This window comes from Nycticebus coucang, chromosome X (assembly GCF_027406575.1).
Source record: "Nycticebus coucang isolate mNycCou1 chromosome X, mNycCou1.pri, whole genome shotgun sequence".
Taxonomy (NCBI): Eukaryota; Metazoa; Chordata; class Mammalia; order Primates; family Lorisidae; genus Nycticebus; species Nycticebus coucang.
This window is the reverse complement of record NC_069804.1, coordinates 156,920,207-156,938,951: the sequence shown is the minus strand read 5'-3', so window position 1 is coordinate 156,938,951 and position 18,745 is coordinate 156,920,207. Positions and strand designations below refer to the sequence as shown.

Genomic DNA, 18,745 nt, shown 5'->3' with positions numbered 1-18,745 from the left:
CACTTTCTTCACTCCCCCTTCTCATGGCCTTTTCTGCCAGCCACTGCCCATCTTCAGCTATTTGGCTGTTCCAACTTTGCTAAAAGGGTTGGAGTTTTGTGCCCAAATAAGAGACATGATGATTATGTGTCATAAAATACAGGCTTTGTGTAACAACATAGCTGAAAGGAACATGTTGATCATGTAGTCCATTTTCTCTCTCTCTTTCTCTCCCTGCTTCCCTCCAACCATCCCTCTCTAGCTCCCTCTCTCCCTTTTACTGTGACTTACCCAAGGTCACATGGAGAGTTACTGATGGAGCCAAGACCAGAACCCAAAGGTACTGACTCTTAGTCCAGAGAGCTTTCTAGCTTAACCCGCTGCTACTCTGTCAAGCAGGTGTACACAGATAAGATTTTGAATAACTGCAGATGTCACTTGAATAAAATGAACCTTTCATTATTTAATATTGAATAAATATTTGTTGAATAGTGTGTGCTAGGGCTAACTTTAGATAAATTGCATCACCAACCCCATTCTCTTATAAGTTGAGAAACAGCAATGCTTTTAGGATTGTTTGCCATTTTGGATTAATATTACTGATGAGCTTTCCATTTTAGGCATACAGTAGTGCTGGTCTGAGGTGGTTGTTGGGTTTTTGTTTTAAACTTAACTCTCTTAAATCTTTCTCCAGACCCCTGCACTTAGGTTGAACTGATGGTGGGGTTTCTTAGCACAGAAAGTCAGGAAGTTGCCTTGGTAAGTTCCCACAGTCAAGTTGGCTGTCCCTTTGTGAGGACCGTTGCCCTGGTCTCTTTCTGATGTTATAGGAAAAGGTGAAGCTTACATATCAAATGCTATAGAATTCCATTTATTTAGGTCCTTCCTGGAGGAGGAGTCTTGGCTGGGTCTAGAGGGAAGGCAGTTCCTTCCCACTTGATTGTGTTGTTGGCTGAATAATATGTAATGTGGCCCCCGTTGTGTGAGAAGCTAAGGTAGCCTCTATTGTGAAGGAGAGGTGGGTGAGCCACTTCTTTTCCCTAGCTGGGAAACTTCATACCTCATCCTGAATTTCCTGACTTGGGTGGGGGGAAGGTGTTGGGCCATGTTGAGACTATGGTGCTCAGTGCCCTTTTTTCCCTCAGAAAAACCTTATTTAGCCTTTGTTTTAATACCCTGGGTTTCTAATGGTCCAATTGTAGCCCTGGCTTCTGTGAAGAGCCGGGACAGGGAGCTCTATGAGTGAGAAGTTGGAAGCCAACTCTAAGGCAACTCTGTGCCATGTATCAGATCATGGAGCCATAGAATTTGGCAGAGTAGGAGAGGGAATTTGCGGGGGCCTTTGGGGAAGCTGATTAGAACCTGCCTGGGGTAGTCTAAGGTAACGTTGTGAGATGTAGAGCCAGTGAGTGAGAGGAGAGATAGATAGTTTGGCTGGGATTTGCCAGTGCCTTGAGCTGCTTCCCTTGATGGAAAGGAGGTAGAAAGTAGCTCTGACTCTGAACTGTTGAGGGGCTGGCTAGACTTTAAGTCTTTCTTCTTGAATCTGGTCTTTATCCGTTTCCTTCCAGTGGACCGTGGAAGTCCAAGAGAGTTGCCTAATGCAGTGTCACCCCTCAGAACCTAGCCTGTTCTATATTTCCCTGATGCCCCTCCTCACCTGTCTGTCCCAGACTCCTGTGACCATTGGAGCTCTTGCACAGCTGCCTACTTTCAGCCTGTAATCATCCTGTAGGCCAAACTGGAGCCTGAGAGGTCCAAACGTACTCCCACCCTTCAGATTCCTCTCCAAGGCAAGGGAGGATTTCAAAACATCATGTTCTTATGCATTCACCTTTTCCTGGTATTTTCTTTTCCTCAGTTTAGAGCTAATAGGTAGCCTTTGCCCAGGGGTTTTAAAGGTTTAGGGATCTCCTTTGATAGGGGCCCCTGGCATGTATGGATTTTAAGTACTTTGGGCATTATTCACCCCTCATCTTTCTAGAAACCTATGCCAAAAGGCAGCAGGGTAGTGACTTTGCTGCTGCTACTCCATATTGGAGGTCAGAGGCTGGGGCTCTATTTATTTGTTAATTTAGTTTTATTTTTTTCAAAAATTATATTCCCCTTTTCCTAGACATAAAAGTAATAGATAACTTTTGAAATTCAAAGAAAATGAGGCTGTAGGAGGTGAACGCCGTTTCCCCTCTCTACCCAGTCTTACCCCAGACCCCTCCCAAGATCACCATTGGTAGCCACTTGGTACAGATCTTTCTAGTCTTTATTCGGTGGGTGTTTTATTTTTTCTTAAATAAAAACAGATTCACCCTATAAATAATGTTTTAGTATTTGCTTTTCCCTTTGTGATAGTATGACCTTTTACAACCAAGATGTAAATTATTTGTCTAATTTTACAATTTAAAATAAAAGAATAAAAAGCACAAAGATTTTCCCCATGTCATTTAGTACTTTTCTGCATCATGTTTAATGTTACATGGTGTTGTATGAACCAACCATAATGTATCTAACTAATTCCCCATTTGTGGTGTTCCCACTTTTTTACTGTTACAGACAGAGCTATCGTGAGTATCTTTGTCCATAGATCTTTGTGCACTTGTGTGGCTCTTTCTGTAAGTCAAATTCCAGAAGGGAAATGGAGTGATCAGAGGGTCATATTGCCCTCTGAAGTGTCCAAGGCCTCTGAAAGCTTGTTGGACAAGGCCTTTTGAGAAGCAGTGTGGTATGACAGTTAAGAACATGGGCTCTGAAGTCAGGCAGACTTCTTGCTCTGCCACTTTCTGGTCAATTTCTTTCTTTTTTTTTTTTTTTTTTTTTTTGCAGTTTCTGGCCAGGGCTGGGTTTGAACCTGCCACCTCTGGCATATGGGGCTGGCGCCCTACTCCTTTGAGCCCTCTGGTCAATTTCTTTAACCCCTCTGAGCCTCAGTTTCTCCCTCTGTAAATTGGGATGATGAGGGTCCCTACCTCACGGGGTTATGTGAGGTAATATATGCAAAGCTCTCAGCTGGCACAAATGCAGGCACTCCTAAATGACAGCAATTATTCAGTACCCTCAGGGCTTGGAGGCTGTTAGGTCTCTTGTTTCTTTGGTGAGGATAATGCTTGGTTTCCTGAGGCCCCTAGTCACTAAGGGCAGTGGGATGAGTGCAGCTGAGAACAAGGCCCAGAAACCCAACAGCCTGTCCTCACTCTGCTGGCAGCTCTCCTTCCAGTTTTCTCTCTCAAGTGCAGTTCATGCTGGCAGAAACAGAGAAGCAAGCAGGGGTCTTCATTTCCATCCCATTTCCTAAGAGATGGTGCAGCTTTAGTAGGCACAAGGTTGAGCCCAGAAAGAGGTGGCCTCAGAGAAAAGGCAATGCTGACCTTAAATATCCCCCTCTTGGACTCTGGACAGCCCCCCAGTGGGAGCTCTTCTTCACAGGAGTGAAGGCCTTCAAGCCTTCTGTTAAAATGAACAGTTATAGGAAGTGGGAAATAGCTCTCCCCACCTCCCCTTCCCCAGACCCCAGCAAGGCTTATGGCCACAGGAGCCTGACTGAGCCCTGTTCTGAGCCAGAGCCAGCCTGGCCTTTGGTCTGGAACTTCATGTCAGCAGAGTTAAGGGCACCGAACATGTCAGGGAAGGGAAAGATGGCCCTGAAAGGACAACAGAGGGACATTTTGCTGAGGCCAGCTTTGAAGGAAATCCATCTGTCTCTCCTCACAACCCTCTCCACAGGAAAGATGACTTGAGACAATAATTCAATTCTACCCACGTTTATTGCTACCATTTATCTCCCTCCACCCCTCATATTTACACCCAACCCCTTCCCCAAAGCTAACTTATAGCAAAGTTCCTGGTGGGAGGTCAAGAACTGTGTCCACTAAGCAGGCAGTCTTGCATGTAGTGGGCACTGTTTGTCCCCAGGCCAGTTTGGCACCAGGGAAGGGCTACTTTGGGGAATCAGGGCACAGACTTGGTACTGGGGTCAAGGGAGGCCCCCACCAACAGATACTCTCCTTCTGGAGTTCAGCATACACCAAAACTTTAGCAAAGCAAAGTCAGGGTAGTGGACTCCCCAGTGTCAAGCGTAGTGCTTTCTTTGGCTTGTAAATACCTGTACAGGTGGCCAGGGCTAGACTCAGACCTGCATCTGGCTTCCAAGGGGACATTTCTGTCCCTGGAAGACAGGTATGACCACCTGCCATCAGCCTTGCCAGAAGTCTAATTTGAGGAGGCCAGGAATGGAAAAGGAGGGCATAGATTGAGTAACAGGCATTGGTGTAAGCTGGGGCCGTGGGGGGGGGGGAGTTGCAGCTTGTCCTGAGTTATGTGAGAAGGGAGAAAATGAATGAGCAAGAGGAGCCAGTTCATTTGAAAGCCTGAGGCCTCTCTAGCACCTATGCCCAGGCCACATGTAACAAATAGGCGAGCAGACATTTAATGTCATGGAATGTCAGAGTTGACAAGGCCTTCAGTAATTACCTATTTTAACCCCAAGCAGTCCTAAGTCCAGAAAGGGGGAGGGACTTGGTTGAAGTCTCATAGGATTTAGTGGCTGAACCTCTAAGTAAAGTTTAGGAGAAGGAAAGCAGACTGGTACACATGGCTTTCTTCAAACCTTATTTAGGGAAATCTGGATTTACCCAGGATCAGTTGGGATCCTTTTGAAGACCCAGCTTCCCTAGGGTTTTAAGACTGACCTAAAACACTGATTTGGCCCCCTTTTTAGGACCAGTGCAAGAAGGGAAGGTGATATGGGCTGAGGAGGGTTTGGGGACCTTGGTGGTAAAGGACATGGGCAGGGTCCCTCTGTGCCCTGCTTGTTGTGGTGGTGGCCAGGGAGCAGGTGGTGCCAGAAGAAGCTGTGCCATCAGTCGCTGGTGGAGGGATGGGACTGGGCAGGTAGGATGTGCCCTAGGGCAGCTCCTCATTCATTCCAGCCGAGCTTGTTGGGCCCTATTCAAGCTTCTGTGGCCCTAAGCGTCCCTGGGGAAACGGCCAGGCTCAGTGCCAGTCTCCTGGGCCCAGGCCACTGCAGGAGGCTGGGCTTGTCCCTGTGGCCTTTGCAGTTTGGACCCAGCCTTAGCCTGGGCCACCTCTACCTCAAGGTGCCCCAGCTAGTGAGAGGCCATGCAGCTGCTCCTCAGTGCTTGCCAGCTCTGCCTCATCGCGTCCGCTCTCTGAGCCCTCGAAGCAGCCAGAGTCACGCGGGATGTCCACCTTGGGTTCTGACACTGTGTGTGCCACTGGCTCCTGGCTGCTTTCAGCACCCTCTTCTGCCTCCTCACTGCCGGCTTCCAAGGGTGAGGGAGGGAGACAGAATATGGGGGGTTGGTCCTTAGCTAGGGGCATCCGAAGCCTTGAGGGGGTAGGGACCTTGGGAACTCCACTATAGGCGGTCTCTCCCTCTGAGCACTTTCCATCACCCTGCCACTCACCCTACTTCTAGCTTGGAAGCAGGTAGGAGTTGTTTCCAGGCCAGTTCCATGGCCCACGAGCTCAAACTTCTTCAGTACTAAGCTGAAGCCAGGCAACCTGATCTTGAATCCCAGCTCTGTTACTATCTCACTTTGAGGCCTCGAGTAAGTCAAAGCCTTACCTTCTTTGGCTTTAAGTATGACCTTTGATCTGAAGAGGGTTTGGGCCCAACCAACACCCGCTTTCTCCCGCAAACTTTCCCTGAGATTCCAATTCATGTGGAAAGTGCCTTCCCACTGCCGAGGGGCCCCAGTGCAGAGTGTGGTCGGGGGCAGGGCCAGGGCAAGCCTCCCTGCTGCGGGATGCCAGCGGGCACACCCCCTCCACTCTGCTCCTAAAGCCACTCACTGTCATAGTCCAGCAGCAGCTCGGCGGCCGTGAGCAGCTTGGCCCGGTGCTGTGGGTCCATGATGTTCAGCTCATTGAGGTGTGTTTCTCTCAGCTCTTTGAAATCCTCCAGCGTCTGGTAGCCATTGAGCAGCAGGGTGGACGTGTGCTCCTGTTGGCAGAGGAAAGCCACTGGCACAGCTGCTTACAAGCCACCCCTACCTAAGCCCTAACCCCCTACACATAGCTGTTTCCCCATGTCCCCATCCCTGGGGCAAGTGTGCCTCCACCCGAGACTAGATACTAGAGCTGGTCCCAGATCAAACCTCCAGGCCGATGCGCTCCAGCAGCTCATGCAGAGTCTTGGGCTTGGGCCTCTTGCCCTTGCTCTGTCGGCGGCTGGGACGGGCAGGCCCTGTGGCCTCCTCAGGCAGCACATCCACATAGATAAATTTGAAAGAGCCCAGTTTGCCATTGAGCAGGCCCAGCCATGTACCCACAGGTGGCTTTTCAATGATCTGGATCACATCTCCTTTCTGTGTCGGGAGAGGAGAAGAGTGCAGGGGAGAGATGAGGGATGGACTCTTGGCCTCCACTGATACTTTTCTCCTACCTCAGTCCAGCCTCCTTTATGGGTGTAGCCTTCCAGGTCCGGATGCTGTCCTTACCTGCAGTTTCAGCGAGTCATGGTCATAGGGGCTGGGAGTGAAGTCGGTGTGGACTCGTGCCCGGCCACAGAAAGGCCCTGTGTACTGGGGTTCCTCCCCAAAGCTGCAGAGCTCACTGCCTGCAGGAGATGGGCAGGGAAGAGGCTCACCATTGTCCCAGGACAGCTAAGGCAGTGCCTAGCAACTGCCTTCCAAAGGGCATGTTTAGAATTTCTTCCCTGTTCTTGCTTAATAAGACTCAATGTTTAATTATAATATCACATGGAAACTCACATGGGCTCTTTCTCCCTGGGAAGGAAAGGATGGGCATTTTAAATGGCTTTCTGTGGTGGGGTGGGAGGGAAGGGAGGTGTCTGTGGAGCTAGAGAAAGAGTAGAAAACTCAAAAATGTACCTGAGGGGTGATAAAGGTCGTGCTGAGTGGGCCTGCAGCCCAGAGGCCACAGCCCCTCCTCTAGGCAGGAAACCTCTTGTCTAGCCCCATGGACTTCTAGAAGATGCCAAGTGACACCTTAAGCCCAGAAAACCAAGGTCTGGGGCCCAAGAGGCTGACTTTCCATAGCTGGAGACTCTATACTCCCTCCCCAGCCTGGGGTATCAGAGGCCCAGGGAGATGAAGCCTCTAGCTCCCCTTAGAAGGGCTGGTCCAAGAGGGCAATGAGGCTCTTGCTCTGCTCTTGAGCCTCTCCAGGTCCTGGGGACAGCAAGTGGAAGCTCCCCCAGGATAGATCTGAGTTGAATACTGGGTCACCTTGGGCAAGTCACTTAACCTCCTTAAGACTCAGTTTCCACCTCAGTAAAATGATGATAATAGTACTGGCCCCATGAGGTGGCTGTGAGGATTTAACATGAAGAAGGCTGGGAAAGTTCCCAGCAGGAAAACAGTAAACATTCATTCCTCTTACCCACCTCCCAGACAGCCCATTGGCACAGCCCTGACCCAGTCTTTTCCTCCAGATTCAGCAGATGTCCCCCCACATCTTTTACTCACCTGTCGATGCCTGGCGACTAAGTACAGGAAGTTCATGCTCCTCTTGCTCCGAAAAGGCCAGCGCCATCTTCTCAGGGCCAGGGCTGTCCAGACTGCAGTCTGGAGATGTTGGGGAGGCTGAGCCCTCCTCCAGAGTGTCTCCCTGCAGGGAGGGTAGGCAGGAAGCCCTGAGCAGCCTCACTGGGGTACACATGGTGCAGAGGAAATGGGCCTGGGCTTGGTGAAGAGCCAAGGCCTGGCTCAAACTCCAGCTCTGCCACTTACAGGCTGAATGACAGACATTCTCTGATCCCTAGTTTCCTCTTTTGTAAAAATGAAAATGACCATCCTTGCTCTGCCTACCTCACAGAATGAGGCTCATACGGAGTGCCATGTGAATGTGCCTTTGTCAGCTTTGAATGCTGATGTACATGCAGAAAAGGCTTCGGTGGCAGAGCCCAGACTCAGCCATTGCTTTGTTGCAGTCAAAAAGGCAGTGGTAAGGCCGGGTATGGTGGCTCATGCCTGTAATCCTAGTACTCTGGGAGGCCGAGGCCAGTGGATTGCCTGAGCTTATGGGTTCAAGACCAACCTGAGCAAGAGTGAGACCCTGTCTCTAAAAATAACTGGGCATTGTGACGGGCACCTGTAGTCCCAACTACTTGGGAGTCTTGAGACAAGAGAATCGCTTGAACGCAAGAGTTTGAGGTTGCTGTGAGCTATGATGCCACAGCACTCTAACAAGGATGACAAAGTGAGACTCTGTCTCAAAAAAAAATACAAGCAGTGGCACTGGGGAAGAAATTACTTTTGCCTGTGCTTCTATGTTGGTCATTATGAAAGTTTCGAGATACACAAAAATCAAGAAATGTAAAATCTGCATGAAGCCCTCCCAGAAACACCAATAAGCCCAGCAAGTTGAATCAGAAAGGACACTGTTGATAGTTTTTCTTGGAAGTGAAATAATGGAACCTAACAATCTGTCTTAAAACTTTTGTAGTGACCTAGTATGCGGCAAGCTTGCCTGCCATCTCATTTAATCCTCCCAGTGACACAGGTAGTGGTATGGTTGGCCTGAGTTTACAGATGCAGAGTAACATTCCCAAGGCCCATGGGAACCCACAACCAAGTTGGCCAGACTCCAGCGCTCTTACCACCTCACCACACCTCAGTGCAGTGGTAACTGTTTAACAGCTGTCCCTGATTAATGGCAAATTCCTGTGTTCTCAGGACACCCCACCATGGCCAATGTCAAGCTACCATTGGGATGTGGTTGGGTGCATTGTCAGAGGAAACAGCTATGCTATTTCCACCAGTCAGATAATATAGGCCCAAATCTCAACAACACAGATAAAAGTAAAATGTCGTTCAGGAATTAAGCGTGAATAAGATTTATTATATTACCTTTTCTTCTTCCAAGACAGAGCCTTGCTCTGTTGCTCGGGATGGCCTTGGGTCCCTTGTCTCAAGCAATTCACCCACTTAAACCACCCAAGTAGCTGGGTCTACAGATCATTGCACTTGACTTACCTTTGTTTTTAATAGAATTTATTTGATTATCAGTTTAAATAATTTGATTTTTAATAATGGTTGTGTTTAACCACTGGCTCACAAAATTTCTGACAATTTGACCAGCTGCTCTCACGAGCTTATATGAATGAGTATGAGCCAATACGAACCAACTCCAGTAATCCACTGCCTCCCTGCCTCCTGTAAGAGCCACAAGCACACCAGACTCCGTGTGATTCAAGACACTTTGGCTGTGCATGCCTCATAGCTGTTGTGCCACCCTGCTTCCCTAGGCCAGTCTTCTCTATTTTCTCTCTTGGGGATCCCATGAGGGAAAACAGGCCTTTCTAAACCCAGGGGCTAGCTCCAAGCAAAGCTTTGAAGTGGGTGGATTTGCCTCAGGTCATCTCATCTCCCTTACAGCTGCCCCTCCCCACAGGCCTGCCTTCCAAGGAAGCCTCTGTTGCTCAGACTTCCACTTTTCTCAAATCCCATCCCTTTCCCAGCTGGCCTCCTGTGCCCTCAGAACTGTGCCTGGGTGTCTGTCCCTGGTCGATGGTGAGATCCCCCTCCCACGTGACCTTTCTTCTTGCATTGAATAGGATCTTCAGGCCTGAGCAGTGGCTGTCCTGCAGTCATGCTCACACCCTGACAGAGTGGTGCCCCTACTTCCTGGATCCCCAGGCCTCACCATCTCCTCTGACAGGGCCTTCACCATCATCTTGCCCATCTTCCTGTTCATAGTTCGGGAAATCACTGCCCTCCACTTCTTCCCCAGCTTCTTGCCACTTTTCCCAGTATCCTCTGGAGTGGGGGTGCCTGAGTCATCTTCTGGAATCTGGGACAACAAAAGTGGAGGTTTAGAGACCCTGGTGACCCTGCTTAGGTCCAGGACTTGGAGCACCAGGAGGCCTCTGGGTCGCAGTAGAGGTTGGAAGGGGTGGAATGGAGAGGCCCTAATTTCCTCCCCCCTTGACCCCAACACTGTCCTCAGCTCTATTACTTTATAAATAATTTGCGATTTATTTTGTAGTTGAAAAGAATGCAGATGAATGCTTGGTGAGGGGAGAGAAAGGCCCTCTATGGTAAAGGAGGCTTTGCCCCAACAATTCAAACATCTCCTCTTCCCCCCACCCCAATGCTAACTCGTCAGCCCAGGGCCTGCAGTCAGGTTCCCTCAGAAGTCTCTGAAACTCACGTTATCATCCAGATTAAATTCCTTCTCGCTCACCACTGGAGAGCTGGGTTTGGATTTGGCAAAATCCTTGAAGCTGCTGGAGCGCTGAAGGGAAAGCTGGAAGAGGCACGGATGTTGCCATCAGTGGGCTAAAATGGCTGCCCGAAGACAGATCTGCTTCCCCCACTCCCTGCTACACACATGTGCGTGCACACCTGTCAGGGCTGGGCGGAGTCATCCTGAGGGTCCCAAACTAATGGGGTGAAGTACCTAGATGTCCTTGGAGCTGCTGGCTTCACCCTGTTCTTCACCCTAACCCTGGCCACAGACCAACCTCCTAACCTCAGGAGCCTGGAGCCTCACACCTCAGGACTCAGACTTAGCCTGAATTTCCACCAGTATCTCAAGTTTGGTCCCCGAACCCTGGAGTGAAAGACTAAATGATTCAGAGTAAACATATATACAGCATATATGAGAGCATCACCACATAACTGAAAGAAAATCGGTCTCAAACCCTGTGGCTCTACCTTCATGCTGGCCCTGAACAAGGTCTCCAGTTGGTCATAGGGATAGGGGGAAACATTAGCGCCTCCAGCCAGATGATTTGTGTCCCAAGAAAAGCAAGACAATTTGGTCAGAAGCTAGCAAGACTCAGCATTACACTTTCTGGAAAACCATTGTAGAGGCTTACAGAAGGGGGCCCATGGATTTGGGACACAAACGATTGGGACAAATTTAGCAAAAGAAAGACCTCAGTTTCTCTTTTTTTCATCTTGGTTTTTAACCTTAGTCACTAATATGATGAACTGGCAACTGTGACATTTGCTGGTGTTTGGACTTTTAGGCATGACATTTGTTTGTGTTAATGAGACTAGTTTCAGGAAATGAGCTTTCTTAACTGCATACACATGCACATGCCAAGATAGCAGACAGAAACCAGGGCAAGGCAGGTAAGGGGAGGAAGGCTGTAGACACAAGAAGTTGAGGCTGAGTTCATATTAAGATAAACAGTCAAGACCAGAAGATACGCACAGGAACCAGGGTTCACAGATGGCCAGACAGATAGAGTGGGATAAACTACATACACCAGAGATAAAGGCTTGAGGAACCGAAGCCCCAAACCCACACAAAGCTGAAGGTTTCATATCCTCTTTCCTACTAAAGGGGGTGTGTATGTCCAGTGACAAACTCCTAGGGCAGGGGCAATATCACCTGCCCCCCAACATACACATTATTGGCTCCACCTCCTGAGGACTGTAGTGGAGCAGTTTAGCACTCTTGGTGGGTCTTGGCAAAAGGCAACTCAGCAATTGTGGGTCAGAGGTCACACACTCTTAAAGGTCACAGCAAGGTAGTGACCAGAAACTAGGTCAGCGGTCAGGTCAACCAGACACTAGCAGTGTCTGGGCCTCATGGGTGGAGTGTCTGCAGCCTCAGTCAGAAAGCCTCTGTGCTGTGCTGGAGAGCTGGAAAAGGGGATCACAGGTGGGCATAGGGAGGGGAAAGCATGACCGTGGGGTGACCACTCTGGTTCCCATGCTTTTCATCCATCTCCCTTCCCACTATCGTTTCCTCTTTTTTCTCCCTTTCTTTCCCCTGCTCTCCTCCACCTTCCATTTATTTCCTCCTCTTGTATGGCTAGGATGCAGCTGCCTGGATAACTTCCTCCTCCTAATGCATGGAAAAGAGGGAACAGAGAGAGGGTGGGCACTGGTCTGCTATTTATAGGCTGATGGGGGCTATTACAGCCTTCTCTCCAGCAACCCTCAGCCTGCTCTGCAGATCAGGAGGCTGAGAGTCGCCCCTAAAACCCCAGGGACTGGCAAGGCTGGAAAGCAAGAAGAAGGGCAGGCGTGGGGCCGGAAGTCGGCTTTGTTGGGGAAGGGTAAACTCACCTCCCGCTGCTCTCTAATCGCAGCTCTTTCCCAAAGCCTTTTCCTGTCATTAATCTGCAGTCTGGGGGCTGGAAGGAAGGGCCTTTGGCTCCAAGCCCTTGTGTGAAGGCCCCTTGTCCCAGCTTTAGCCCAAAGTGGGAAGAGACAATCACAAAGGACCCCGGAGATGGCAATGGAGCTTGGGCCCAGTTGGCTGCACTCAGCCCAGAGAGATGGAAAGAACTAACACATGTTCTATGTGTGACCAAGGATAAGAGCTGGCCAAGGTAGCCTATTGCCAACCCTACCTCCAACCTCAGGGTAGCCCCATATATCCTGCCTTTGAGTGAGAGGTGAACCCCACATACGGGTGACTTGAAATCCTTGAGCCCAGCTGAGGTTTCTGCCTGGACTTCCTTTGGGGTGAGGATTTCCTGGGAGTCATGCCTGTCAAGGGAGGTGGGAACATACACAGTTGGCCCCTTTTTTATGTCTAAGGGATGGTATGAGCCTCTCAGAAAGAGCTACATTTTTCTCTTTGAACTCAGACATTGCTTAGTTCAACTCTGAGATGTGTGACCACAGGTGAGTTATTTCACCTCTTGTTTTTTTTTTTTTTTTTTAATTTTTTTGAGACAGAGTCTCACTCTGTTGCCCTGGGTAGAGTGTTGTAGTGTCATCATAGATAACAGCAACTTTAAATTCTTGGGCTTGAGAAATCCTCTTGCCTTAGCCTCCCAAGTAAATAGGACTATAGGTGTCCACTACAATGCCTGGCTAGTTTTACTTTTTTTCTATTTTTAGTAGAGACAAGGTTGAACTCTTGAGCTCAAGAAATCCATCTGCCTTGGCCTCCCAGAATGCTAGGATTATAGGTGTGAGCCATTGCACCTGGCCTATTTTACTTCTTTGTACCTGAGCACCTTCACTTGGCATCAGAGGGCCAAGGGTTCATACCTTGATTCTGCCTCTGACCAGCTGTGTAAAGCTGGGTCAGTTACTTAACTTCTCTAGGCTTCTGTTTCCTCATCAGTAAAATGAAGACAAAAGCACCTACCTTATTGTACTGTCATGAGGATGAAATGAGTGAGAACAGGGATTGAAACAGCAGATGGGATTGGACACAGCAGTCTGTCAGCAGATGTTGGTTCACACTTAGCCTTTCAGATGACCCACCTCCAGACACTTACCCTGGACATTTCCCCACCCAGAATACTGTCCTTCTGTCAACTGTAGCTTCTCCACTCCCTCAAATTCCAGTTTAAGTGGAAACTACTCAAATGCCCATGAACTGTAGGAACAGATAAATTAATTGTGGCAGAGTCATCAAGACTAGTATCCAGCAAGGAGATAATATTATTGTCTCCAACAATATGGATGAGCCTCACAAATGTACCGCTGAGTATATACAATATACTTCCACCTGTGTAATGTTCAAAGCTGGGCAGAGCTTATCTAGGTAACTGGAAGTCAGGACAATACTTTCCCTTGGGGAAAGGGAGCATGTAGTGACTGGCAAGGAAGCTTCTGGACTTCTGGCACTGATTTGTTTCTTGATCTGGGTACTACCTACATGGGGATGTTCATGTTACGATTTATGCATTTATGATTTATGCACTTTTCTATGGATCTTATATTTGATAAAAAGGTTTTCCAACTCCAGTATAAAAGGCAGCACCCTTGCAGAAAACCTCCTCTGATTGCTGCCTCAAAGCATCACACTGCCCCGGGTGGCATCCTCTTCCCCTGATTCCTAAACAAACTTGGCTTTCCATAGGGGTCTCCTGAACCACACACTCTGCTCCTTCAGTGTACCTGGCATATACTGAGCACCTTGTGAGCCCCAGCCCTGGTCTCTATGCATGGGAATACACCAAGAAGAGGCTAAACACCTCCCATGTGCCCGGCTACCTGCCAAGTGCTTCAGATGTGCTAGCTCCCTCCAGCCTCACTTTAGCCCTGCGTCACAGCTCCACCTCACAGCAGAGGAAGCTTGAGGCACTGCAAAATGAAGTACTCTCTAGGCAGAGTTACATAGCTAGTGGTAAAAAAACCAGGCATCAAAAAACCCAGATCTGTGACTCTGAAAGCCCATGCATGTTGTGCTTGTGGCCATCAGAGCTCATGCTGTTCCCTCACCATGTAGAGGTGGATCAAGTGAAGTGCTGATGTGGGTGGTGTTTGAACATAGCTCCCAGGAGGGCAGGTGGAAGAGTGAAGGTTTCAGGAGGGCTTTATGGAAGGGGCATATTTGAGCTGGGCCACATAGGGAAGCCAAGATTTCTCCAGGTAGAGCTCAGGAGGATTTGAACAAGAGGGAAATTTAGGGATATTGTGAGTATGGTGATGGGATGGTGGGAATGCCAGTGGCTGTGGTGGGAGGTGCATTAGAAAAGGCCATGGAGGCCTTGTCAGTCATACCAAGGAATTTGGGCAGTGTACTGTGGGTGGTGAGGAGCTACTGAAAATATCGAGTGCATGCTGGTAAGGGGGTCATGCTGGTGAGGGGGTCATGCTGGTGAGGGGGTCATGCTAGAGGTATGCTGCAGGGAGGGAGCCATTGGTAGAGCAGTGTGTCAGGACAGGCAGACAGGGACAGGAAGAGACTGAAAATTGGGCTCTTGGACAGGAGCCTATATTCCTCTCCATTGTCTCTGGTAGGAGATCTGAAGGATAGTGGAAAGTGGGGATATGGTGAGGTGAGACCACCCTTAGGGAAGTCAAGTCCAGCACAAACCCCTTCCCACTTCCTACACTGCAACATTGGCCTCTGGGTGAAATGGGATGAATGGGAGTGCACAGCAAGAACTTAAAAGAAGGTGAAAGTTAGGCCAGGCGCAGTGGCTCATGCCTGTAATCCTAGCACTCCGGGAGGCCAAGGCGGGTGGATTGCCCTGAGCTCACAGGCTCAAGACCAACTTAAGTAAGAGCGAGACTTTGTCTCTAAAAAAAAAAATAGCCAGGCATTGTGGCAGGTGCCTGTAGTCCCAGCTACTTGGGAGGCTGAGGCAAAAGAATTACTTGAGCCCAAGAGTTGGACGTTGCTGCGAGCTATGACACTATAGCACTCTACTGAGGGTGACAAAGTGAGACTCTCTCTCTCAAAAAAAAAAAAAAAAGGAGGAGGTGAAAGTCTCCAGAGGGCATCTAAAAGATGTGTCCCCCAACCTCCAGGCTTCTCCAGTCTTTGGGGATGATTCCTAGTATGTGACATGTCCTGGCCCCACCATCTTGTAGTTCTGCTCCCTCCTCTGCTCTATTGCCTAGAAGGTCACTCACTCCCTGCAGCTATTGGGTCTGCCCCACAGAGCTCTCCTACTGACAGGTTGAGTCTTTTACACTCCTCAGACTTTTCTACTGCCTTTGAGACAGGGAAGTGGAGAGAGAAGAGGTTAAAGACTCTGGAGTCAGATATATCTTGCCTTGGAATCCTGTTCTATAGCTTACTAGTTGTGTGACCTCCAGTAAGTCACTTCACCTCTCTGAGCCTCGAGTACCATATGGGGATAATAACAGTATCTGTCCCTAGCTCACAAGATTGCGTGAGTAGTCAACATGAGCTGAGATGTATCGCACAGTGCCTGGCCTCTGCTGAGCTGTGGGGCTCTTTGTGCTATTTAAGTCTTGTTTTCCCTGTTTTGGGGATGAGACCATGGCTTATTCTTCTTTGTAATATGTCCCTACCTCTGCCTGTGCCTACAGTACACAACCCCCATGTGTATGTACACACAAGTGACAGAGTGCTATCACATCTATAGTTTCAGGCCATCCGTCTGTATAGCCTACTGAGGGGGTCAGATCAGGGGTTACCCCCCTTTTCCAAGATGAGGATATAGGCCCAAAGAAAATCAAAGAACTGTCTAAAGTCCTACAGCTAGAACATCGGAGGATTCCAACTCGGTTTTCTTGTCCCCTGCCTGGTACATCCTCTATCAGCAGGGCCCAGCAGGAGGAACAGGGACAGGAGAGAGAGGCCTTCCCTGCCTTTGTGCTTTCCCTCCACCACATCACCCCAGACTCTGGGAGAAAGGGACTAGCAGTGATGGAGCCAGGTGTGGCCTCTGGGCCCGGGGAAGGTGCTGTCTTTACATTCCAGAAGCTTGGCTTTTCTAAGGCACATCCATGCTCTGGGGCTAGGAAGAGTGTGTGAAGGCAAGCTCATCCCAGCCCTGGAGGCTGGCAAGGCTCTGGCAAGGGTGAGTGGGGTTTGCCTGGACTCCCCTCCACTAAAGGTTGTGGACCTCAGAGTGCTACATGAGCCTTGCTTCCTTTGGGAGAGGCCTGGGGAAAATCCCAGAGACCCATCTGCTTGCCAAGAAAAAAATCTGGGTAATTAAAGCTTGGAAAGAAGAAAGGGACTCCTGGCTTCTGTGTACTTCTGGACACCTCCACCTGAAGCGGCACAGAGTCCCAGTGTCAAAGTGTCAGCTCTTTCTCAGACTCTTTCCTCCAGCTCAGTGCCCCTGTGGTTTGGGGCCTCGTAGCATCTGTAGAACAGTCTCTGCTTCCCACCCCTACCAGCCAGAGAACAAGGGGAAGTGGCCCCCCTTGTCCAGGAGTGGCAGCCAATAACAGGCCAGCTGGGCCTCGTGCTGTGAAGGGTTTAAACGAGGGTGACAGAGCCGGTGTGAAGATTCACGACTCTCCCCCTCCCCCGCCCACCACCACTGCAACCTTAGAGACACAGCTGGGATGGGGAGAGTAGAGCCGGAAGTGGCGGCCACCCCTGAACCTGAGAGATGGGGCAGGATACACACACCAGCGCCCCAAGGCTCAGTCTTTCAGGTGCCTGGGCCTCTGCCTGGGAGCTACTTCCATGACAAGGGGAATCCACCATAGGGAACCTGGGCTGAGCTCCAGGGAAAACTGGCAGGGTACAGCCTGAACCCCTTAGACCTGGCTCAAGCCTGCTTTGGGGTGGTCCTAGGATCTCAATGGATGTGCAGGATGTTAACTTCAGATTATCTAGGAGAAGCCTACAACCAAATCAAAGAATTAAGTCTAGAAATCCTCAATCCAATCAGAGAAACTTAGATCTGGCAGAGGCGTGGAAGACTCTTCTAGTCCCCCTTTTGCCTCTCAGAAGATGAACACCTCAGCCATCTATGACAAATGTTTTTCCTCCTGGACTTTAGAATCTGATGAATTTTTCCTCTTCACCTCTTATTCCTACTTACCATCTCACCAGCTTCATTTCTTACTCCTCACAATGTCTCCCTTCCTAGGAAGAAAACTGTTGCATCCTACTACCCTTTTGTGGAAGCCCTTTCTCCAATTTTGAAAATCTTCTCAGGTCCCATCTCCAGGTTGTCCTCATCCTCAGATTGTCCCCATCTCCAGTGGGCCTAAGGAGCCGCAATAGACCTGACTCAAGTGGGCAGGTCCTGGGCCATGGCCAAAGGGCGGGGGCCCTGGGAGCATCATGGCTCCAAGCTGGGCAGCCAATGGAGCCCTTTGAATGAGGTGGTGGCTCCTGAGAGGCCATAGTCAGACAAAAGTGGTGGCAGCACCAGCACAGGGGAGAGAGAATTAAGTACAGTCTTAAGATTCAACTTGAGCATTGTATTTTGTCATTCTCAAATTCTGGTCTAGGACTCTGACCCCTAAATTTAGATTTTTATAATTCAGCCCATCCTTGTATGGCTGAATTCTGTAACTCTAGACTTCTAAGAGTCTATTCCGCAACTCTGTTGCTCCACAATTTTAAAGGTCTTTGCTGTACCTCGGTTACTTTGGTAACCTCTGCATCCCTGTCCTGTTGCCCTCTGGGTGAATGGCCTGCACCTACAGACTCAATATGTAGCCTTTAGGTCTTCCCACTTCTAAGAGTCTTGGAGAGCAGAGGAGAGAAGGAAGATGTGAGTTCCCAAAGATGCTCCTCACCTTTTTCTTTTGAGTGGGCTCCTTCTCGCTGGCATTGGAGGGCTTGCGGCGCAGCATGGTCCTCCACCCCAGGGAGATTCTGTCCCTGCTCTCCCAGGCGTCAAGATGTGGAGGCCACTTGCTCAGTCTCACCAGCACTGTCCAGGGGTCACGGCATGGACCGGACCTCCCGCTACCTCTCTGACTGCTGCAGTGGCAGCTTGGGGGTGCAGGCCATGGACACCCGGCAGCAGCAGCTTACAGGAAGTCCCGCCACGTGACTCGCTCTTACAGCAATCGCAGCCCCTGCTGGCCCCTTGGGAGGAAGGAAGTCCCAGCTTCAGTCTCCAGAGATTCTGATGTAGACGGCTCTGGGGTTGAATAGTCAGAGAAAAGTCCCTACCTTGGTATCTCATGTCAGCCATCACCAGTTCTTCTGCTCCATCTCCCCAAAGGTGGCCAATCAACTCAACATTATATGGCCTACCCTGAGCCCTTTATCTCACTGACCAAAATACAGAAACCAAAACTTCAACCATCTCTCTTCTATTTCAACTCTGTTGGGTCAATGATTCTGATCAACTTGCATCTCCAAGGGCATCACTGCCATCACTACCACAATCATTACCTTTGGCCATCAGCCCTACAGTCATCAGCCCTGTAGCCATCCTCATTGCTATCAGCATACCTACAGCTATCATCACTACAGTAATTACCTCTACAGTTGACATCCCTCAGTCATTATTACCTCTACAGCAGTGGTTCTCAACCTTCCTAATGCCATGACCCTTTAATACAGTTCCTGTGGGTTGCAAACTGCTGCTCTACAGCATCACAATTGGTACTATCACCCTTCCAGCCATCATCTTTACAGCTGTCACCCTCCTAGACATTACAGTCAGCCATCCCTATGACCTTCT

The 18,745-nt window shown here is 49.5% G+C and overlaps 1 protein-coding gene across 1 annotated transcript; it reads right to left on the bottom strand.

Annotated features, from left to right (window-relative positions):
• Positions 1-3,718: 3,718 nt before the first annotated feature.
• Positions 3,719-18,123, bottom strand: SASH3 (SAM and SH3 domain containing 3). The gene is made up of 8 exons (XM_053579240.1): positions 17,847-18,123; positions 10,111-10,206; positions 9,604-9,750; positions 7,425-7,566; positions 6,435-6,553; positions 6,093-6,302; positions 5,788-5,938; positions 3,719-5,255 (listed from the first exon to the last, which is right to left on the bottom strand). Exons 1-8 carry the CDS (start codon positions 17,901-17,903, stop codon positions 5,065-5,067), a joined length of 1,113 nt encoding a protein of 370 aa, XP_053435215.1. The 5' UTR covers positions 17,904-18,123; the 3' UTR covers positions 3,719-5,064.
• Between the last annotated feature and the right edge of the window lie 622 nt (positions 18,124-18,745).

Excerpts from the sequence above, each read along its gene's own strand:
- SASH3 (XM_053579240.1), bottom strand. The coding sequence starts at position 17,903 with ATGCTGCGCCGCAAGCCCTCCAATGCCAGCGAGAAGGAGCCCACTCAA. Across the intron at positions 10,207-17,846 it reads AGCCCACTCAAAAGAAAAAG|CTTTCCCTTCAGCGCTCCAG; the intron begins GTGAGGAGCATC and ends TGCCTCTTCCAG. Across the intron at positions 6,554-7,424 it reads TAGTCGCCAGGCATCGACAG|GCAGTGAGCTCTGCAGCTTT; the intron begins GTGAGTAAAAGA and ends CATCTCCTGCAG.